Raw genomic sequence first — 24483 nt, 5'->3', positions numbered from 1 at the left:
AAATGAGCGAAAATGGGCAATCGACTTATTATTAGGAAAGTCTACAGTGAAATTTAAGATTGATACGGGCGCTGATGTGACGGTGATTCCAGAACCGGTGTTTATGCAAACAGGCATAACTCGGATGCAATCAACTAATAAAGAATTGTTCGGGCCAAATCAAGCAAAGCTGTCAGTAAAGGGAAAATTCGAGCAACATTGAGAACTGCTACTTCAAAACAACAGAGCAAGATATTTATATTGTGAAAAATTTGAAAGAGCCATTGTTGGGACGTCCAGCTATCAATGCCCTTGATCTAATAGCGACAGTCGAAGCGATTCAGTCAAATGATGCAAGTGATATGGAAGAAGAAATAAAGGCTACTTATCCAAACTTGTTTAAAGGTCTGGGTGAATTAGACGGAGAATACAACATCAAATTAAAACCTGGTGCTATCCCATTTGCGTTAACCACACCTAGAAGAATACCTTTAACGATGACAAAGAAAGTTCATGATGAATTGACGCGCATGGAAAAACTTGGCGTTATTTCAAAGGTTAATATTCCTACCGATTGGTGCGCTGGTATGGTTGTTGTTCCAAAAGCAGGAAAGTTAAATGAGTGGGTCTTGCGAGAAATTTATCCACTTCCGAAGATCGAAAGTCTTTTGGCAGAAATAAGACGATCAAAATATTTTTCGAAACTAGATTGTAACTCTGGTTTCTGGCAAGAAAAACTAGAACAAAACTCTCGTTTGTTAACTACATTTATTACTCCGTTCGGAAGATTCTGTTTCAACAGAATGCCTTTCCGTATTAAATCTGCACCTGAGCATTTTCAGAAAAGGATGAAACAGCTGCTGGAGAAACAAGATGTTCAAGTAAGCATAATTGACGACGTACTTGTTCATGGAAAGACAAAAAATGAACACGACAATAGACTGAAAGCTGTGCTGAAAAAATTTGACAATGCTGGAGTAACACTAAATCCTGAGAAGTGTGAGTTTGCTAAGAAGATGGTAAAGTTTGCAGGTAATATAGTGAGTGAAGATGGAATTCAAGTAGACCCAGAAAAGATTGAAGCAGTACAAGGTATAGAAGTGCCACAAAATGTGAGTGATGTGCGAAGATTTTGGGAATGGTTAATCAATTGGGAAAATTCATTCCAAATTTGTCTGAAAAACAAAACCTATTAGAGATCTATTGAGTACAAAGAATGAATTTCAGTGGGAGGTGCTCAACAAAAGCTTTTGAAGAGATGAAAACTGAATTAAGTTCTGTACCAGTTTTAGCCTAATATGACCCAACGAAGCGAACTGTTTTGGCAGCCGACGCATCGTCGTATGGTATAGGAGCAGTTCTTTGGAAATTAAATAAGAAAGGAGAAAAGAAACCAGTCGCTTATGCGTCAAGATCAATGACAACTACCGAAGAACGATATGCTCAGATTGAAAAGGAAGCATTGGCAACAACTTGGGCTTGTGAGAAATTTAATGATTATATTTTAGGAATGGATTTTGTGATAGAAACTGATCATAAACCCTTGGTTCCTCTGCTTGGCTCGAAGATATTAGACCAACTTCCTCCAAGAATACAGAGATTCAAGATGTGGCTGATGAAATATTCGTTTACTATTCGTCACATACCAGGAAAAGAGTTGTTTGTAGCGGATGCATTGTCTCGAGCTCCTATTATGAAACAACCTACAAAATCTGATAACAATTTATCCCAAGATTTGAACATTTATGTTGCACAGATTGTTCAAAACATACCAGCTAGTGAGAGAAGGCTAGAAGAAATTCGCTGACACCAACAAGAAGATCCGGTTTGTACGAAACTTTTGGAATTTTGTTCGGAAGGTTGGCCGGACCGAAATCGAATTACTAGTACCTTGTTACCTTATTACTTTGAAAGAGCAACAATTACAATGCAGAAAGGAATGTTAATGAAAGACTCCCGCTTGATAATTCTATCATCGCTACGTTTAGATATTCTAGAAAAGATTCATGCTGGCCATCAAGGCATCCGTAAGTGTCGTGAAAGAGCAAGAGAATCTGTTTGGTGGCCTGGACTAAGTAAGCACATTGAAAACATGGTTACTGATTGTTCCATTTGTTGTAAATACAGAGAAAATCATGCAAAGCCGTTACTAACAACGTGTTTTCCTCAACGACCGTGGCAGAAAGTTGCTACAGACTTGTTTGAACATAGCGGAAAAAATTATGTGCTTGTAGTAGATTATTATTCTAGATATTTTGAAATTGCTCCTTTGAAAAAAAGCACAACTGCAGAAGATGTTATTAATCATATGAAATCCATATTTTCTCGTCATTGTATACCAGAAACAGTTGTGTCGGATAATGGTCCACAGTATTCTGCAGCTATTTTTTCCAAATTTGCTGAAGAATGGGGATTTACACATTTAACAAGTAGTCCTCGCTATCCTCAAAGTAATGGAGAAGCAGAAAGAGCTGTAAAAACTGCAAAGAACTTAATCATAAAATCCGAAGATCCTTATTCAGGTTTACTTGTATACAGATCATCACCATTGCAGAACGGGTACTCACCAGCAGAATTATTAATGGGGAGGAAATTACGTTCTAATCTACCAGTAATATCCGAAAAGTTAACTCCAAAGCTTGCTGATACGGCAAAATTGAGAAGAGACGAAGAAAGTTACAAACGACGTCAAGCAGAAAACTTTAATTGTCGTCAGAGAGCTTCAGTCCTTCCAGACTTGAGTCCTGATGAAAAGGTTTGGGTAAAAGATATAAAATCACCAGCTGTGGTTGTGGGAAAAACCAATAAACCAAGATCATATATAGTCAGGACAGAGCAGTCTGTTTTAAGAAGAAATAGAAAACATCTTATCCCTGATCCTGAAAATCTGAGGGAAAACAGTGAGAGGAACGAAAGAAAGCTGAGTTTCAGTGATAAGAACGAAGTGAACGAATCTTCTAGTAGTTTGGACAATGAACAGGAATCGAAGGTAATTCGAACCCGTTCAGGAAGAATTATTAAACCCCCAAATAGATTGAACTTAGAAAACTTTTGAAAGATACTTTTTGTATAGTTATAGGTATAAATATTTATTATTAATTAGTTATTCATTATATTAAAAAGGGAAGATGTGTAGACGTCACTTCGTGTTGAATATTACTTCCGCTTGTAATGTATATATATAGAGGACATTTAGATAAGAGGGCACTTAATAAAAACTCTACAGTTTCATATTTTTTTCTTTTCCGAATCATTCCACGAACTATTTATCAAAAATATGCTTTCAGACAAAACCCCACTGTTCTGTCAGTTAATAAGCTTGAAAATCGGTTTCATAGTTGCCAATGCATCGTCTCAAAAGTCGTTTTAAACGTTGTATTGTTAAATAATGGGCTCATTTAATTCTAAAACTGGCTCAAATGTTGGACTCAATAAAAAAAGAGGACAATCTTATACAAGAGGCACAGAAATATCTAAGGAATAATGGACTGGATTGGTCATTCTACAAAGACCAAGTCAATAAATGGAAGAAGTCCGAGCTAAACATTACCTTAGCCGGATCAAATCAATCGGGAAAAACCACTTTCATAAAGTCTATCATTGGGTAATTTACAATCGTCTTAAAATATAATTTTATAACTTAATTTTGTATGGCAGTTCATTCAAAGACGTCTCATTTTGCATGACGCCAATATTCTTCGTTAATCAACAAACTAATTGTGTATCACAGCTGGTCAGTAAAATTTGATTTGTCAGGGAGTTTTTACGTCTTTTCTTAATTTATAACATTTGTTTTCTGTAATGCTTATGTAATCCCTATAATACGATTGAAAATGTATTTGTTAAAAATATTTGGTTTCTGACACACTGATGACGTTGTTTTTGTTGTGTTTGATGCAGTGGCCATGATAAATAATCACACTGATGTCTGGAGGTTTTATTACATTTATTCCCACACATATAAGAAAGACTAGATAAAATAACTGATACACATAATGATACAGCTATTTACATACGTGCGCTAAACTATGATTGGTCAGTTTATTTCAGCTCTTATACAAATAATATCGATTACGTTTACAATCATTTCTATAATTAAACATGTGGAAGTTAACACACACTTTACAAGATACACATTTACACATCATAGAGCATAACCTAATATTTTTAAACAAAGAATAAAGCAATCAGTCAACGTTCTTATTAACCTCTTATCAACATTTGAGAAATTAACTTTGGCACCTCAAAGGTGGAGGTTGGTTTCAAATGTTGATAGATAATAGACTATTGTTTATAGTTGTTGGATAGCTGTGCTATCATTCTTTTTGTTTAATAACATTCCAACTATTTAACCTTCTAACAGTTTTTACTGTGCAATTTACATACTCGTTTGAAATAATGCAGAATTTATTGATTAGGTTATTGTACTGATTTTAAATATTTCCTTTTCGATATGCACAGTAAGAACGTTTCGGTAACGACTATACAATGGCGTATATTCCCAGTTCTCTGTCGTTTATCGAGAAAAGTGGTCACACATTGTTTACGTACGACATCTTTACAAAGAACGAATCTACAATGGCTTATATGGACGAGTTCTTCGGCTGCACACTTTATAAAGACAAAGTGATCTTCCATTCAAATCCAATTCATCAGAAAAACTCGCATCTAGTTATTCAAATAAATTAATTTTCGATTGTTGAAGATTGCGGAAAGAAAAATGATGAAAGTCATGAATAAGTTTTATTCAAATCCTAAAAGTCTGGAAGAGTTACAACAGAATGTTGGAGTTTATTCCATAAAACATGATCGTTTTGCTCTACGTGAAGAATTTGAAAGTTGAAGTCCAGAGGGCAGAGATTTAAAATCAGACAGATCTGTCTTAGAAAAGGAAGTGAAACAATTGAAAGAAGAAATGCAAAGTGCTCCATTTAAATTAAACAACGAGCCTCAATTTCTTAATAATTTAAAATGATTAATGACAAAATTGCTTTTTATACTGGCTTTCCTACTATAGCCATGTCCTAATGTGCTTTGACCTATTGAAAGACAAAACCCACAAAATTCATTATAGAGTTTTTCAAACAAACAGCAATACATCAAATTCTGGGCGAGCAATTGGCCGTCAACGAAAGTTAACAAAGTGGCTGGAATTCACTATGGTACTCTTAAGGCTTAGACTTGGATTACTAGAAAAAGATCTTGCTCATCGTTTTAGGGTTGCTGTTTCCACTGTTTCTGTCATTGTGCGAAGTTGGTTAAGATTCATGAGACAAGAGCTTGAGCCATTATGTATTCAATGGCCTAGCAAACAACTCATTCAGTCAGTTATGCCTTTGCAATTCCAGCAACTATGTCCTGATGTTGTGTCAATAATTGACTGCACTGAAATTTGAATGGAATCACCCTCCAGCCTGGACAATAAGGCAGCCTGCTATTCAAGCTACAAATCCCACTCCACAATGAAAGCTTTGGTGGGAATTACACCAAATGGGGTTGTGTCATTTGCCAGTGACCTTTTCTCAGGTCCAATTAGTGATCCTGAAATAATAAAAAGATCTGGTTATCTTGAAAAATTTAATTATGGTGATGCTGTTATGGCTGATAAAGGGTTTTTAATACAAGATGAACTAGCAGAAGTTGGTGCATCACTTGTTATACCTCATTTTCTCAAAGGAAAATCTTAATTTACTGTAGAAGAAAGCAAACATAACAAGAAAATAGCATGTTTACGAATTCATGTAGAAAGGTGCATGGAAAGAATAAAAAACTGGCATATATTTGATCGCTCAATGCCCATTTCTCTTGCTGATATTGCCTCAGACATATGGATTGTAGTAGTTTGTATATCAAATTTCTGGCCGCCTTTAATAACATAATTATTTTTAGGGCAGTTGAATATTGACACAATGTATCAGATTTGGACAAAATGAAATGTTGCGGTCTGTATTATTGTAAATAGAACTCTGTGTATAGGACGGTAAAATTACAAAATTTTAACATTTATGATCATTACTTACAAATTAATATATTTAATACAACTTTTATATTACAATTGGGCTGGGAATTGAACAATTTTGCCCCACCTTTCACAATTAAATTTTATATTGGGATATACAAGTTCTGGAAAAACATGGGTGTAATAAAATTGCTGTAGTCTAGGAAGAGTCTTACTCCAAAACACTTCATCAAAACAAATTTCATCAATGTGAACCCAAATACCATTAGAAACAACAAAATGACACACTTTTCCACCAGCACAAAACAATTGTTGTTGCATTTGGTAATAATACTTATGATTATTATTTATGTAAAGTTTCCCATTTTTTTTCTTATAAATGTACAACCTGCACAATGTATCCATGAAAGATTCATTCTCTTTGGCGGTGACCTTTTTTACTTCAAGTAGTACATTGTCATTTGTAATTCCATCAGGTGATGCCCCAAGAAAAGGATGAGTAGAGGAAATGATAAATCCCACCTTCCTAACAGTATTTCCAGAAATTAATTCATATTTTTTAAGTATGCCAGCTTCTGATTCAATTCCATCCTTCATTGCTTTGGTTTGAATTGGTGTATGATAGTTAAGAACATCAGCAATAGCTTTGGTAGGACTTGTTGTTGGTTTTATTAAGCATCTTTTGACTTTTGATGCTGTTATACGAGGTTGTCTAACATCATACCAAAGTTTTGACTCGTGTTGTTTGACAGTAAGTTCCATTATGCGATCGCGGTCACTCACTGACGCTAGCAACCTTTTCTTAACCCTTTCACTCTTCGCTTTTATTTCATTTAGTGACATTGGTAGATATTTGTTTGGAGAAACCAGCGGCATACTTGTACCATCTAGATGAGCACTATATGAAGGACTGTAGTCAGAAGTTTCAGAAGTCCCAAAGTTATTTTCATCATTTGGCTTTGGAATAATGAAGCTCAAACCAGTCTTCATTCCTGTTTCAGCTTCCAGAATCTTTATTTTCTTTTAAAAAGAATGTAGATCCTCATTTGATGGTTTTTGTTTCTCTGGAATTTTTTTGATTAAGATGTCCTCAGCAGATTTGAACTTTTCCTTGTTATAACTATGCTTTATAAACTTCATGTCCTGTATTGTGGAAGCTTTAGCTGCTCTTTTAGGAATATTCCAAGTGCAAGGCTTTGAAGTGCAATGAGTAGCAGAATCTTGCAAGCCGAAATTGTTTACTTTATTTGAAGAACAATCTAGAGATTCCAGCAAGAACAATGTAGCAGCTACATGATTGCAGCATCCATCAATTCCAGCAGGGCAATCACAGAAAGCTTTTTGCACAAGAGATCTTTCATTCATTGTTATTTTGACTATATAGCTATCTTTTCTCATGGAAGGTAGCACTTTGCTTTTTATAAAATATAAACCATTTCGCAGTGTAATTACCATTTCCGAAACGGCGAATAGCAGTTTAGAATTTAAAAATATTATACCATTACACATTTATTTAACTTTAAAGGCTGAAACACACTAAGCAGTCGCTTTAGTCGCGCGTCTAAAACTACCGCTTTGCGTGGTTACTAAGCTAGTAGCGTAGTCGCGTAGGCTAGTGAAAGTTCAACATGTTGAACTTTAACTTTGGTCGCTGCAATCGCTTTATACTGATTGGCCAATAGATACATTTTAACTTCCTAAATGCATATCATATTTCCTGTCATAAGCATCATACGAAATTTATAGATTATACCTTGGAAAACGAAGGCAATATATAGTGAATTCACACTGGAATCTTTCAGTTTTTATATGACTTATCAAATAGGGACAATAGGAGCTTCAAACTGGAACCCTAATGCACAACCTAAGTGCGCAGAATAAGATTATCCACAATATACGCGTAATGGACATATTGGCGTGTTTTAACTGGCTTGTTCTCTTTTCTCCACATAGTAGTTTGTACTGAGTAAATATTCATATATTAGTAGCTATAATAAAGGCCAAAATAAAAAGTTTAAGTGATATCTGTGTCTGTAACAAACTAAAATCACCGCCATGTGCAATAGACGCCAAGGTAAAAGTCGCGATGTTCGCTGCATGTGTGTTTCTAGCGTTCAAGCTACTGACGCGTGCGCATCAATTCGCTTTGGACGCGCGACTGAAGCGACTGCCCAGTGTGTTTCAGCCTTAAATGTGTTGAAACCCGAAAGCATAAAGCAAATTAAAGCACAATTTGTTTTGAAAGTATTTTGCCCACTGGTATTACATATGTAAGCTCTCCATCACTTGTTCTACAGTAAAACAAATCTAAATCAACTTATCAAGAAAGGTAAGATAACATTGAAAATTCTAGACATTTTATTCTCCATTTCCCCGGTTTTTTGTTAGACGATGGTTTGATATCACTTTATGTACTAAATTTTTGACATATTTTTTATAGAATATAATCTTGCCAATTGTGTTTTATGCTTTGCATGTGCCAGTGGCAATTTGTTAACAACATATTCATGTAGTATAAAGGGAAAATCAGTAATAGTAATTTTACATTACATATGTAACATTTTTAATGTTCAAGGTAACTAAGTAACGAAGGAAACCAATTACCATCTTAGATATATATTACATATTTGTAAAATAAAGTCTACAAGTTTTTGCTGTCGCTATTTGTACATATTTGTATATATATCAAAAATGGAAAGTTGCTAATAGTCACCTTGAACATTGAAATATTGATAAAGTGGTTACTTTTTGTGTGTGCATGCACACATGAATGTACATGCACATATATATTATATAAGCGCGAAGCACCAAGTCGAAAGCTCAATAAATCATTAATAAAAATCCAGAGAAACTCTTACAATTGAATACAAAATATAACAATTCTTTCTATAGTTACAACTTTGAGTTTCCTCTATAGCATTTTATTCTTTTGAATCATTATACGCATTTTGGACACTTCCAAGTGACGTTTGTCTTGTGGAAAACTGAATCTGGCATTGTTGGTGAACACTTTTTGTGGAACCACTCCAAGCATTTGTCACACTGAGTACACCATAGGTCTGGGTTTTCAAGATCTTTCTGGTTCCATGGCATTCGACAGTGGCACATCAGTGAAAATTTCAATTTTCTTTGGATTTGACTCTTGTCATCAATTTTCCTTTTCTTTGTCGAAGGGAAAGGAATGAACTCATATTTTTTCAGACAACTCAACAAGTGTGATCGCATGGAACCTTCATTATACATCAAAGTTGTTGGATCTTTGTTAAAAAGTAATGACACAAGAAATGCAATTGCAAACACCCCACAGTCAACGTAATTGGATTGATACTGGACATGTGGTATGTTGATTGTGATTGATGGTGATGGCTCATGGAGTAGGTTGGCAATTTATTTTTTGTTAAAGAACTGACTCTTCCATTGTACAAACTGTCATATAAATTGACTGAAGCAGGCTGACATTCAATATTTGAAACCAATACCCAGTGATGAGTATTTGTGTGAAGAATCTGGAAAAAAGTACCCCGATGTACAGAAAAATTGGTAACAGGGCCAAGTGTTGTGTTTTCTAAACCAAGTACGACAGAAAATTCTTTCTGCAAAATATTATGTGCAGCACCAATGATGTGATCTGTTAACTCTTTTCTGGTGATGATTATATTTATGTTAATGTCACTAAGTTTAAAAAATCCACGCTTTGGGGTCTGAACGATCTTTTCCAGTTTATTACCTGATTCTTTGTTCAAGGGCTCAATAGGTCTGTAATGGGAAGAGTTTATTTCATCTGTCAGAATATTTGAATAATTTCGTCCAATCTTTGCTTGCTTTCCTTCTATTTCTGTTAATGTTGAAGCATAACTTCTTTTTAAAGTTGCTGCTTTTGCACCACTTCGACCTGACCAGTGATTTTTCTTTGCCGGTTTTTGGGATGGGTTTAGACGGATTTACTAAACACTTGCTATTTTTGACGCTACATTTTGGGGCAGATTTCTTTGTATCTGGCACTTCCAACACTAAACCATTTTTCTTTGGAGAAACATCAGTCAGTATTTTATAACATTCATCTAATTTGACCTTTACTTCATGCAAAACATTGCCATTTCCCCATCCCTCAGCAACATAAGTTAAATTCTTTATTTGTCCCAACCGTTCTCTGCATCTTGCGGCTTCTGTTCTATGTGAAGATGGCTTTCGTTTTAGCTCAGCTACAATGGTGGGGAAAATGTTCTTGTCCTTAGTTGCGTGGATTTCGCTTTCCTCTGGTGCTTCGACGGTTTGTGAAGAATCATCGGAGTGACATTGGCTTACCTCAAATGTCTTTGTTTCCATTACAGACGTGAAACCTATTCGATCAACTGTTAAAAATGGAGATTCCGTGTACGACTTCGGTAGTTTATCAAATGACCAAAGTGGAAAGTTCTTGAAAATCGCAAAGAAGTGCTTACATGGCAACCTGTGTCTTTCCCAGTCATAACAATCACAGCTTGGAAGGTCACCTGGATCACTTCCAAACGACAAAGTATAAAACTTGCATTTGTCGTCTTGACTTCGAACTTTGAAAATTCCACGCATTTCGTCAACAACCATGATGTGTGATGCAAGGGTATCTTCTGACGATGCAAGTCTTTCCATACAATGCCTAATCATAGAGTGTGGTCTTTCGTGAAGGTATGACGGGACATCATAATTGTACTGCCTGTAATTGCTCTGCAATTTCGTATTTAATTCGACGTATCTGTAAAATTAGACAAGAATTTCCAACGTTGTTGCTGCTAAAATACTAGCGCTAACAGCAGCAGTGAATTCCCCAGCCCGTTTTTTGTACCTCTACAAATCATATATTTTTGTGTTTAATCAATGGAAAGACAATGAATGGCATCGAATTTCTAAAGAAATGAACAATAATTTTGCTGAGAAATCTGGTTTGTTGGAGGAAAAGATCGGGCTGGCTTCGCCATCGCCTAAGAGACTTGTTCAAGTAAATAAAAAGAAAAAAATAAGTACTTGAAATAATGGTCGGGCAAAAAGTTTTCAATTAGCACTGTCAGCATGACGCTCAACGTTGAATTCTTGTAGCCATCCAAATATTCATGCTTGAAAGCTTTGTTTTGCCTTTCCACGCCATTATTTGTGTTTATGACTGTTAGCAGTCGATCTTTTCGAAAGGTCAACACCTATTTCTATCAATTTTGTCCGCGCGAGAAAATTAACGAAATCAACATGTATTGTAATTATTGATGAGTACTGTAAGAATGATATTATTAGCAAATTATAAAATTCTCTTGCCTTGTATTGGGATAACCATGTATTGCCAATCCAGTTGCGCAGTTTTGGGTTTGTCTTCCATTCTTCTGATGAATTAAAATTTTTAACATTTTCCTCGTAATCAGCCTCCGTCCTCGCTCTGGCAATTAATCGAAGTTTTGCTAGAATCATATTTTTTAGCGGGAGCAGTCCGTTGCTACTTTTTGAAAGCCATCGCTCCCACTCTTGCTCTCGATGGAAATCGCAGATGTACGTCTGACATTCTGCAATATATACGTACAATTAACATGAAGTGTATTGACTAGATTGTACCTTTTACTCCACCCCACAAAAAAAGAAATTTGCATATTTCTGCCTCAATTAAAAACAAAAGAGGTGTGTAGCATTGTGTGTGCCTTTGAAAGTAGTTTAGTTCTAGGTTTCCTGACTAACCTGGGAATACTCGGTTTATCGCCGACATTTCCTCTTCAGAGTAATCTACCATAAAATACGCTGGATTCCACTCGTTGTTTCAACCCTCTTATAACTTGAAGAGCCTCCGCAGTAGCGTACGATGTTTCACTTTGCAGGACAAAAGAACCAACGACTTGATAGCTTACATTGGTTTTTACCACAAGAAAAAACAAAGCGAGGCTGTATTTTGTCGTTTTGTAAGTGGCATCTACAAGGGTAAGTTCGTTACCATATCTCTTTAGAAGACGTTTCTGATTAACAGTGGCAAAACTGTGTTGTCATCATCATCGTCATCATCGTCATCGTCGTCTTCTTCGTTATCAACACTATTTTCTTGAGCAATCAAAGACTCTGCTGAATATTTAGCAAGCGGGCGAAAGAAGAAAGACTCGTCGGACACCTGAGTTTCCAGTCTTCGATTTTCTTTTGAAGATTTTCTTGGTCAAATTTTGAAAATCTTTCTTTGATGACTGCCTTGTTAATGTGGAAGGATAAAATCTCCGATTGGTTTTAGCGGGTGCCTTTGTTGCTTTGTACAGGTCTTGCTCCACGTAGATTTTAAGATGCCTCCTAACTTCTTTAACTGAGCAAGCCCCAGCAACAACCAATTCTTGGATCTTGGAAACAAGCATCTTATGAATTCCTTGATGAAGACCTCCAGCCTACATATAAAGGAGTCAATTTTAAAACGTAAGGTTTAAAAACAATATAGCAAGGCATTGACTTGCACCGTAAAAAAACTAGGACTAAATCTATCCTTACGCTTCCTATAGGGTGAGTTTTGTGCTCAGATAGGCAAGGCAACTGGATATGGATCCACCTTTCTCCATTGGCATTTCCACCTTTTTGTAAGCATTCCCTATGTTTTTTCGACATCGATTTTTGTCGCCAAACCGTTTGCTCTTTAATCTAAAGGCGCGTAAATTTATCAAAAAACCTGTGTGAGTAAAGTTTCAAGGCAAATTGATTTGGACACCTCCTGACATTTTTGCTGTTTACACCTGGCAGATCGAGTAATGCATACGAATAAACACTGTTATTTAAAACTACCCTAAAGTCTGGAAATCTGATGTATTCTCTCATGTGAACTTGTGCTGAACAGTTCAATTTTCTTGTTCCTTTAACCATGTTTCTCTGCTTTTTAAACGAGTGGTCGCTAGAATTTGACTAAAAGATATAAACATGTTGGTAAATAATTACACTTAAAAGGAAAGGCAGCTGAAGAAATTCATGAAGAAGAAAGAAACCAAGATTACATGACAATGTTAAAAATACAATAAAACTCAAAGTTTCCCTCAAAGCTCTTCACACTGGAAGTTTAATTGCAACGTACTGTAAGGTTAGCAACGTCGTTTCACTTTCATTTTACTTTTATTAAATCTGTAGTATTGCATTAGCAGATGAATAATATCTATAACCGTTCTGTTTTTCTTCTTTTGGCTTGAATGCCTATCTACCCCATGACGACAATCGTAGACCCTATGGTTCACTTGAACGAACGGTATATGGTCAAATGGAAGCTGGCCATCTTCCCACCAAACCTTGTGATTGGCACTTGTGAGATCTAACATTTTTTCGATTAAAAATAGAATAAGTGATTTCATTTAGTTCAAATTGAACCATTATATTCAACATTACTGTGTGATTTACGTGGTTGTATGGACATTATTATAGTACTTCTTATATTAAAGAATATGACAACATTCAGGTTTCATATAACAATTTGATCTGGACAACAGAAATAAGGAAAGATATAGATTAGTTATATTTTGAGAAAAAAAATACAAACCTGTGTTCCCAAATCCTTTTTTTTGCTTTATTTCCCCAAAAATTAGTTGTGCTTGCCAACTCGTACTCTCTAAGGAGATTTTCTGCTTCCTCTACATTTTGCACAAGTCCAGAGCGTTCAGACAGTTTGATTTTAAATAAAGAAGTCGCTGCTGAAATGTCAATACTTTCCATATGTATAAAAATATGTGCTTGTTCTTATAAGAACAGTTTACCAGCGAAAACATAAACAGAAATTTAACTTCGTTTGTATTGTGTGGTGATGTACAATATGCGGAGACTGTTTACTATTTTAAATTATTTCCATTTTCCCGCGATAAGTTTTAAATTGCCGCGAATTAAGGCTTTACACGCAAAATTATCACGCAGAATCCACGCAATACGAAAAATAAGCGTCGGGTGTCGGAAATCATCTTCGTAAGAAGTTTCCGAATGCGCCTACTTTTGCTAGATGTCCGAGTGTGACTTCCCGTTTCAACTATCGGCAATTTCTTTACAATGGCGTTTCTCTCAGACATTTTCATCACACCTAAAGCCAGTGTCACGGTAACCACGATTGGAAGGCTTTCTGGAATAGCAGCAACAGCTAAACTGCACGGTCATATAGTGACGTCATTAGACTGCATGTTCATCACGTGATTAACTGTATCGACTTCTGCTTTACCTTACTCCTATTGTAAACATCTCCAAAATCTTTCGATTTGTAGCCAGCCAAGAAGGATTATCAATGCTAAAGTTTAAATGAAAGTTCACATAAAAAAGGAGAGCAGTATTTACTATCATAAATAGATATGTCGGTGTACTTTTATTGATAGAGAAATAGACGGGGGGTTATTAAAACGGCAAAAATTGGACAGGGGGTTCCATCAACTTAGAAAATATTTTTCGAGGGAGAATGTCGATAAAAACTATATTTTTCATATTTTTTTGTGTCAGAGGTTGAAAACGAGAATCCTGTACCAAATATCAAGCAAAAAAATCATACAATAATTTCAAATATAATAAGTTCTCTGTGGTACGTTTACCAATAATATATAAATAATAAAATGACAACTGTTTGCCCAAGAAATCCATTGTTTTCTGAAGAGGAGTTTTTGGCGGCTAAAACGTGAAGATAAAAACTTTGTAGAGAGGAAAATAAAGTCTAAAGATACGTTCGCAAAAACACTATAATTTATGCATTTGAACACATTTTCCCAACCAAAAAATTTTTTACAAAAATAGGAAATCCACCCCCCCGGAAAACGAATTTTATCATATTTAAAAATTTTTATCAAAAAACTACTATTCATGCATTTGAAGACATCTTCCAAACCAAAAAGAACTTTTACAAAAATAGTAATTCCACCCCCCTTGAAAATGAAATTTATCGTATTTCAAAATTTTCATCAAAACACTATAATTTATGCATTTGAACACATTTTCCACATCAAAAAAACTTTTACAAAAAAATCGTGTCCACCCCACCTGGAAATGAAATTTTTATATTTTCATCAAAAGACTACAATTCATGCATTTAAAAACATTTTCCACATGAAAAAGAACTTTCACAAAAATAAGGATTCCACCCCCCCTGAAAATGAAAATTATCATATTTCAAAATTTTCATTAAAACACTATAATTTATGCATTTGAACACATTTTCCAAACCAAAAAGAACTTTTACAAAAATAGGAATTCCACCCCTGAAAACGAATTTTATCATATTTAAAAATTTTCATTAAAACACTATAATTTATGCATTTGAACACATTTTCCAAAACAAAAAGCACTTTTACAAAAATAAGAATTCCCCACCTGAAAAAGAATTTTACCATATTTCAAAATTTTCATTAAAAGAATACAAATCATACATTTGAACACATTTTCCACAACAAAAAGAAACTTTTATGAAAATAGTAATTCCACCCACATGAAAATGAATTTTGTCATATTTCAAAATTTTCATCAAAAGACTATAATTTATGCAATTGAACACATTTTCCACATCAAAAAACTTTTACAAAAATAGTAATTCTCCCCCCTTGAAAATGCAATTTATAGTATTTCAAAATTTTCATCAAAACACTATAATTTATGCATTTGAACACATTTTCCACATCAAAAAAACTTTTACAAAAAAATCGTGTCCACCCCACCTGGAAATGAAATTTTTATATTTTCATCAAAAGACTACAATTCATGCATTTAAAGACATTTTCCACATCAAAAAGAACTTTCACAAAAATAAGGATTCCACCCCCCCTGAAAATGAAAATTATCATATTTCAAAATTTTCATTAAAACACTATAATTTATGAATTTGAACACATTTTCCACAACAAAAAGAACTTTTACGAAAATAATAATTCCACCCACCTGAAAACGAATTTTATCATATTTCAAAATTTTCATCGAAAAACTATAATTTATGCATCTGAACATATTTTCCACAACAAAAAGAACTTTTACAAAAATAAGAATTCCCCACCTGAAAAAGAATTTTACCATATTTCAAAATTTTCATTAAAAGAATACAAATCATACATTTGAACACATTTTCCACAACAAAAAGAAACTTTTATGAAAATAGTAATTCCACCCACATGAAAATGAATTTTGTCATATTTCGAAATTTTCATCAAATGACTATAATTTATGCAATTGAACACATTTTCCACATCAAAAAACTTTTACAAAAATAGTAATTCTCCCCCCTTGAAAATGAAATTTATCGTATTTCAAAATTTTCATCAAAACACTATAATTTATGCATTTGAACCCATTTTCCACATCAAAAAAACTTTTACAAAAAAATCGTGTCCACCCCACCTGGAAATGAAATTTTTATATTTTCATCAAAAGACTACAATTCATGCATTTAAAGACATTTTCCACATCAAAAAGAACTTTTGCAAAAATAAGGATTCCACCCCCCCTGAAAATGAAAATTATCATATTTCAAAATTTTCATTAAAACACTATAATTTATGCATTTGAACACATTTTCCAAAACAAAAAGCACTTTTACAAAAATAAGAATTCCCCACCTGAAAAAGAATTTTACCATATTTCAAAATTTTCATTAAAAGAATACAAATCATACATTTGAACACATTTTCCACAACAAAAAGAAACTTTTATGAAAATAGTAATTCCACCCACATGAAAATGAATTTTGTCATATTTCAAAATTTTCATCAAAAGACTATAATTTATGCAATTGAACACATTTTCCACATCAAAAAACTTTTACAAAAATAGTAATTCTCCCCCCTTGAAAATGAAATTTATCGTATTTCAAAATTTTCATCAAAACACTATAATTTATGCATTTGAACACATTTTCCACATCAAAAAAACTTTTACAAAAAAATCGTGTCCACCCACCTGAAATGAAATTTTATATTTTCATCAAAAGACTACAATTCATGCATTTAAAGACATTTTCCACATCAAAAAGAACTTTTGCAAAAATAAGGATTCCACCCTGAAAATGAAAATTATCATATTTCAAAATTTTCATTAAAACACTATAATTTATGCATTTGAACACATTTTCCAAACCAAAAAGAACTTTTACAAAAATAGGAATTCCACCCCACCCCCTGAAAACGAATTTTATCATATTTAAAAAGTTTCATTAAAACACTATAATTTATGCATTTGAACACATTTTCCAAAACAAAAAGCAATTTTACAAAAATAAGAATTCCCCTCCTGAAAATGAATTTTACCATATTTCAAAATTTTCATTAAAAGAATACAAATCATACATTTGAACACATTTTCCACAACAAAAAGAAACTTTTATGAAAATAGTAATTCCACCCACATGAAAATGAATTTTGTCATATTTCAAAATTTTCATCAAAAGACTATAATTTATGCAATTGAACACGTTTTCCACATCAAAAAACTTTTACAAAAATAGTAATTCTCCCCCCTTGAAAAAGAAATTTATCGTATTTCAAAATTTTCATCAAAACACTATAATTTATGCATTTGAACCCATTTTCCACATCAAAAAAACTTTTACAAAAAAATCGTGTCCACCCCACCTGGAAATGAAATTTTTATATTTTCATCAAAAGACTACAATTCATGCATTTGAAGACATTTTCCACATGAAAAAGAACTTTCACAAAAATAAGGATTCCACCCCCCTGAAAATGATAATTATCATATTTCAAAATTTTCATTAAAACACTATAATTTATGCATTTGAACACATTTTCAAATCAAAAACTTTTACAATAATAGGAATTCAACCCCCCCCTGAAAACGAATTTTATCATATTTCAAAATTTTCATCAAAATACTATAATTAATGCATTTGAACACATTTTCCTTATCAAAAAGAACTTTTACTAAAAAATCGAGTCCACCCCCCTGAAAATGAGTTTTATCATAGTTTCCTATTTTCATCAAAAGGCTATAATTCATGCATTTGAACACATTTTCCATTGAAAACCATTGAACACCATTAAAAAAGAAATTAACAACAGAATGAAATAAATGGCTGCGTTGCCGACAAAGGTAGCACAAATCTGGACTTTACAGTTATTGCTTGGTTTCATTTCACCATAAAATGCTTCTCTCCATTGCAGTCGCTCTCACTGTCCAAGAAATTATGTCACTCAGTTGAGCTGGAGAAACTTCCCGATGTGAATAATAAACAATGCGAACTCCTTGCTCAAAGATGGCTTTCGCCATGTCGCAGTCGAGTTTCGTGCTGCATAGAATAACAGACATTGCCTGATTTAAAATAAATTCACCATAAGACAAAATGAAAATTTTTTAAACAATCTCGGTTCTTTCATAAAAAAATAATGTTTCACGAAACACTTTTTGGAAGACGGGGGGTAGGGATAGGTAGTAAAGCATTTTGGGGAACTTAGATAAAGCTATTCGTAGTTTTAATTACTTTCGAATCTCACAGTTAATTTTTAACACCTCAGACCATAACACATCCTCTACGTTTAATGTTTATACAAAGTGATCAATAGGCGTGTTACAACTCAAATACATAACATGGCATAAATGAGGTAAAGTTAGAGAGCAACATCCAACTGGAAGATGACCCAACTCCACAAACTTCGTTTGAAAAGTTGCCTTTAAAAAAACACGACGAATATGTCAACTGAAATAAAAATTACGTAATGTTGTACTGAGGAGTCACTAGGGGGTGAACAAAGTACTCAATTATATTAAGGGGTGTGGGTAAAGAGGGAAGTATGGGGGTAAAGGAAACAGAACACGTTTTGGGGAACTTAGATAAAGCTATTCGTAGTTTTAATTACTTTTCAATCTCACAGTTAATTTTTAACACCTCAGAACATAACACATCCTATCAGGTTCAAGAAAAGAGAACATTTTAATGTTTATATAAAGTGATCAATAGGCGTGGATACAACTCAAATACATAACATGGCAAAATATGACCTAGTGCTCTGGCCTCCGTTTTATATAAAATGGTCACGTGTACCTGTGAATGACCAAATAAATGAGGTAAATTTAGAGAGCAACATCCAACTGGAGGATGACCCCACTCCACAAACTTCGTTTGAAAAGTTGCCTTTAAAAAAACACGACGAATATGTCAACTGAAATAAAAATTACGTAATGTTGTACTGAGGAGTCACTAGGGGGTGAACAAAGTACTATATCATATTAAGGGGTGTGGGTAAAGGAAACTGAACCCGTTGAGGTTTAACATCGCCACATAAATTTTTTCACTTTGGGGATTTTCGTCTGAATGTATTATTGACGTGTTTATTGCATTCATTGGTGAAGTATATTGACCAATGAAAAACGACTCAATAAATGTTTGACATATGATATTCAAGAAAGTTCGGCTGTTTTAAAAATTATATCTATTCCTTTCTTTTTTCCACAAAACTGTCAAAAATGACTTAAATGTTAGTGACGTGACGGTATGCGCAAAAAACTCTTTTGAGACAATCAATATTTTCCATATTAAATATAACTCTGATATTAAACTGTTGAAAACACAGATGAAGTCAGACCAGCTAGGATGAGTAATTTTATAAACTCAATACTATTACCTTTTCTGAAGCAAAGACTATATCACACAATGCGAGAAGGGAAAGACCAAATCCAGCTGTTGGACCGTTTACTGCAGCGATCAAAGGTTTAGGACACGTGACAAGAAGTTGTAGGTCGTATTTATTGCAGGTCTACACCACAATCTGAATAATCTGCACCTGTATGCATTTAACGGCATAAATGTGCCATTCAATGAACAACCCAATAAAACAGTACCATCAATAAAAACCATTGAGATTTTCACAAGAACAATAGAGATAAATCAAGAGGCATATAATCATTTATCACAAAACCTTTTCTATTGATGATGTCGGCTATAACTAAACTTTTTATATCTTCTTTTGTAGCTACTTCATTCCTTTATATACGCAACTTCGAGCAAAGGGAAAGGGACCACTTCAATACCCCAGTTATATCATCACATAAAGAATGTTTAGTGCAGAGTTGATCTTCTGTGAGTATCAGTTGACCACCTTCAGGTGGGCTCATATAATAATGGGGCCCATCATCATTATATGAACAAACAACTGACATCCACAAAGAATCTAAACTACAAACAAACATTCTTGGACATGAATCACCATGACAAATGAGCAACGAAAAACTAGTAAGAGTAATTGAAGTTAATGACAGAGGTGGTAAAGGGACTTTCACAACTCCATCCATGTGTGATCTACAATATGAGAAAATATGAAATAATGATATGCAAAGTAACAATGCATCAGCAAATTTAATTTGTCATGAAATCTCACGCATTTCTTTCATATTATATTACATTGACTCCCAAAGACTATAGTTCCTGCACTTAACACAATAAGACTAGAGTTCATGAACATAACTCCTGACTGTTATAGTCTATGCCCTAAATCACAAATATTATAATGAATCCACCTAACTCACTAACACTATACTTCCTGCATCTAACTCATAAATACTATAATTCACACAATTAGCTGGCAAACACTATATTTCATGGACCTCACACTCAAAAATTATAGTTTATGCACACAACTCCAAAGATTACATTTCACACACCTAAGTACCAATAATTAAATACAATAGGTTTTTATGAGATGACTTTTATCATAATATCTTTTTAGACGTATTCCTGACGCTAGCAAACGTGAAAATCAAGTTGTTGGTGATTATATCTGCTAAATATGATTGAAGAAAAACATCGAGCCAAGAATCATCTAAAGATATAGAAACAGAACATAAACTTACCACATCGCTTTCAATTTCATTGATAATGGCTTCTCCACCAAATTTCAGCGAACGAATTTTGACCTTGCCTAAATGTAAAAGGAGTAATGTTGCAAAGGAAGCAAAACGAGAAATGTCCGACGTCAATATATCTCACATTCCAAATATATTTTTCACGTTTTTCAGCCAAAGCCGCGTGTCGCTTTTCACGACACACTTTACGGGAACGGAATCGCAACCTTCAATGCAACAAGCCCCTAGCCAGCATATAATTACTAGAGAAAGCATAGTTTTTACATATGTAAAAAATTGACGCTCAATATTGCAAAAGCATATTGAAAGGAAAACCGAATAATAAATTATTATGGGAAAACTGAAAATGTTACCGATAAATAGGCATTTCTCAAAATCATTGTCCTTTGCCTTGCCGTTATTTTGAGCAGCCCTGTTCTTCTTGCTTAGTTAACTCAATTTTCAACAAGGTATTTTTATCTTAATGCAGTTAAGAGTTAAGGTATGATTGTCACACATTTCTTATTAATTTGCACTCAGGCGAATGAGATGTTACTCGTTGGAAAAAACTGACTGCCGTCGAAGCTTGTAACTACGGTTTGGTAATAGAAGTTATTCCTCAAGCCGTTTTGAAAAAGAAATTAACAACAGAATGAAATACATGGCTGCGTTGCCGACGAAGGTAGCACAAATCTGGACTTTACAGTTATTGCTTGGTTTCATTTCACCATACAATGCTTCTCTCCATTGCAGTCGCTCTCATTGCCCAAGAAATTATGTTGCTCAGCTGAGTTGAAAAAACTTCACGATGTGAATAATAAAGAATGCGAACTGATTGCTCAAAGATGGCTTTCGGAGGAATGCGCGCAAGCAGTGATGACTTTTTTACAACGCATATCAAAAATATAGTTGAAACATTAAGTTGATTCCTGTTTATGAAATGTTCGATGTATTTTCTTTCTGTGTATTTTAATCAGTTTGATAAAAACCATTTACACCAAAGTGTTAAGCGTACAAAAGCATCTGCGCAAACATCTACTTGATGTCACGTGACAACATGTTAATTAATGACACTTATTTTTAAACAACTGCATCAATTTTCAACAAATGCGCACGAAATAAGGTTATTGCGACTAAAAGTCCGTTACGCCAGCAGTAAACACTGAAGTCTCAATGACTTGGACGATACAGAACGAAATTTCCAGCAAAAATTTTTTCGCTATGTTTTGGAACCTGATTCAAAACGCAAGTTTTCTCCTCCAAAGTAAAGATTTTAAAAATCTTGGTTAAATGAACGAATATGTTTTGTTATTCAACTCAAGTTACGAATGATTTACACCAACAACGCTACAAATTCCGCTGCGTAAAGGTTACAAACGGATCATTAGGAATACAATTCCGCTGCGTAACTGTTACAAACGGATCATTGGGACACAATCTCCTATTTGTAAAATAAATATTAGCATGCGCCATAAGTCTGATCGCAAGTATACCTGGTTGGTAAGTCATTCCTGTAAGCTCGTCCACCATCTTCAAACGATGCCATCCAAAATATCATCGTTAGTGATGTACTTTTAAAACAAATCGTATTCCTAATGATTTTTAAACTCAAGTTCTTCATATCACTGCTGACCATCATCGTCTTTATGTCTCGCAGACACTACAATATTAAATATGCTGCTGTACTATTTGTTGACATGGATTTTTTATAAGTTCGAAACTGTAAATGTTTTCATAATCTGCGACGCAAACGTCCGTGAACAATAGAAATTTATTGCATTTTCAAAGGTCCCGTGTCCAGTCCCTCTCTCTCTAGTTGCTAAGCTCCGCCCACCCCCACTTCTTCTGCTTTCCAATAGTGCCCAATCTCTCTCCCTCGTTAAAATAGACACACAAACCTGTCTAGAAACTAGTGAAAATCTCGCCAAACGTGAATTGAGTTCCTCCTCGAAATGTTTGAATGATAAAATTTCTGCGACAATTCCGCGTTCCTTTGCCATGTCGCAGTCGAGTTTCGTGCTGCATAGAATAACAGACAAGGCCTGATTTAAAGGGAATTCACCGTTAGACCAAATGAAAATTTTATTAAAGCATCTCGGTTCTTTTATAAAAAAATAATTATGTTTCACGATACACTAATTTTAGGAGGGGAGAGCGGGTAGGGATATGGAGTAAAGAATTTTGGGGAACTTAGATAAAGCTATTAATAGTTTTAATTACTTTTCAATCTCACAGTTAATTTTTAACACCTCAGAACATAACACATCCTATCAGGTTCAAGAAAAGAAAACATTTTAATGTTTATATAAAGTGATCAATAGGCGTGGATACAACTCAAATACATAACATGGCAAAATATGATCTAGTGCTCTGGCCTCCGTTTAATATAAAAAAGTCACGTGTACCTGTGAATGACCAAATAAATGAGGTAAATTTAGAGAGCAACATCAAACTGGATTTCCCGTCAAATCAAAGGAAAGCTTGGATATGACATGCAATATGCAGGTATAAAGTTGTAGAGAAAAATAAAAAACATTTTTAACGGTGTCACGGATATTACGAGTGCCGTAACAAAGTGTTGACGCGTTTCACATGCATTTGTAAAAACAAGCTTAAGTAGACAAAGAGCATGACAAAAATATATGATGGAAAACTTGCTCAGCGCATCTACAAGCACCAATTTCAGAGCTCGCTCTGTCACAAATTAATTGAGAATCTGAGAATGCGTTGTCAACTCCACAAACTCTCCAAGCTCATGGTAACGACCAACTGGATGTACTAGTACCGATTTTGGAGTAATTAGCTTCCTCAGTCACACGTTTTAAGACAATCATCTGCGCATGCGCAGTCTCATTAAGCATGCACACTCAACTTGACCAGGTACCAAAGTTCTGGTCATGGCAACGACCAACTGCATCTACTAGCACCAATTTTAAAGTAAATAGCATGCTTAGTAACAATTTAATAGAGAAATCGTGTCCGCATGCGCTCGAGCATGCGCAATCCACTCGAGTAATTGTTCATAGTCATGAAAACGACCAACTATATGTACTTACACTACATTTGTGTCAATTAACTCATTAGTCGCAAATTATCAAAGAAATCATCTGCGCATGCGCAGTAACGATAACAATCATCCCACAACTTTCGTACGCCTTTAAATTTTGGTATATATATATAAAGCTAAAACTTCATATAGTAGATTTCAACTAGCATTGGAAGCTGGGTGCGATGTAGTATGCAGTGGCTTAGGAGCCCTCACTCTCCCTGCGTACCCTGAGCAAAGCCTATCGCAGGTGATCTCAGGTGGTCTTATGGGCGGAAGCTTGCTATTGGCATATCCCAAGTAGGATAACGTGGAGGGGCCGAAATCTCCTACCGTTAACATGCGGCGTTCTCTTACCTTGCGCTTAAGAAGGTATCGGGAAGCATGGACCGAAAACGGGGTTTTTTGCTTTCGAATTTTATCTTTTTGTTTTCTTCTCATAAAACAAACCAAGCAATGTTTCAAGTAACTTCTTATGACCCTGTCTTTTTCTGACACTTATAATTAAAGACAACTTTAAACATGTTTTATACCAATTTTATCGGTTTATATCTTTCTGATTTAATTCTCCCATTTACTGTTTCTCATGTATCACGAGCAAACCATCCATATGTTTCATGGAAAACAAACAACGATTATGTGGTTCCCTTAGTTAACATGCGACGCTCTAGTGATCAACTATCTCGGGGTATCGGTAGTCATGGACCGAAAACAGGATTCTTTGGTTTTCAAA

General features: G+C 34.5%; 2 protein-coding genes and 1 long non-coding RNA gene across 4 annotated transcripts; 1 reads left to right on the top strand and 2 right to left on the bottom strand.

Moving 5' to 3' along the window:
• Window positions 1–1906: 1906 nt before the first annotated feature.
• Window positions 1907–4822, top strand: LOC124435931 (uncharacterized protein K02A2.6-like). Its single transcript, XM_046985861.1, has 2 exons — window positions 1907–2968; window positions 4685–4822. Exons 1-2 carry the CDS (start codon window positions 1907–1909, stop codon window positions 4820–4822), a joined length of 1200 nt encoding a protein of 399 aa, XP_046841817.1.
• A 600-nt stretch (window positions 4823–5422) lies between these two features.
• LOC124435929 lies at window positions 5423–6928 on the bottom strand. The gene is made up of 2 exons (XM_046985860.1): window positions 6154–6928; window positions 5423–5520 (listed from the first exon to the last, which is right to left on the bottom strand). The coding sequence occupies exons 1-2, from the start codon at window positions 6926–6928 to the stop codon at window positions 5423–5425; spliced, it is 873 nt and encodes a 290-aa protein (XP_046841816.1).
• Window positions 6929–18140: 11212 nt separating this feature from the next.
• LOC124436266 lies at window positions 18141–20135 on the bottom strand. 2 transcript variants are annotated; one of them, XR_006945269.1, is made up of 3 exons: window positions 19783–20135; window positions 18909–18998; window positions 18141–18155 (listed from the first exon to the last, which is right to left on the bottom strand). It is a non-coding gene; the product is annotated as an uncharacterized LOC124436266 (long non-coding RNA). The 2 variants fall into 2 exon arrangements; XR_006945270.1 differs by lacking the exon at window positions 19783–20135 and adding an exon at window positions 19489–19549.
• Between the last annotated feature and the right edge of the window lie 4348 nt (window positions 20136–24483).

The sequence above is a fragment of the Xenia sp. Carnegie-2017 genome, unplaced genomic scaffold (assembly GCF_021976095.1).
Source record: "Xenia sp. Carnegie-2017 unplaced genomic scaffold, XeniaSp_v1 HiC_scaffold_16, whole genome shotgun sequence".
In the NCBI taxonomy this organism is placed as follows: Eukaryota; Metazoa; Cnidaria; class Anthozoa; order Malacalcyonacea; family Xeniidae; genus Xenia; species Xenia sp. Carnegie-2017.
Note: the sequence above shows the minus strand (reverse complement) of the source record. Positions and strands in the feature narration are given on the sequence as shown.

Bases quoted from the DNA above. Each gene is read 5' to 3' on its own strand.
- LOC124435929 (XM_046985860.1), bottom strand. From the start codon at position 6,928: ATGAAGACTGGTTTGAGCTTCATTATTCCAAAGCCAAATGATGAAAAT. The intron at 5,521-6,153 runs GTAAGACTCTTC...TTATTATTTCAG, and splicing joins TTTTGATGAAGTGTTTTGGA to GATCACTAATTGGACCTGAG.
- LOC124435931 (XM_046985861.1), top strand. From the start codon at position 1,907: ATGCAGAAAGGAATGTTAATGAAAGACTCCCGCTTGATAATTCTATCA. The intron at 2,969-4,684 runs GTAATTCGAACC...CGATTGTTGAAG, and splicing joins ACAATGAACAGGAATCGAAG to ATTGCGGAAAGAAAAATGAT.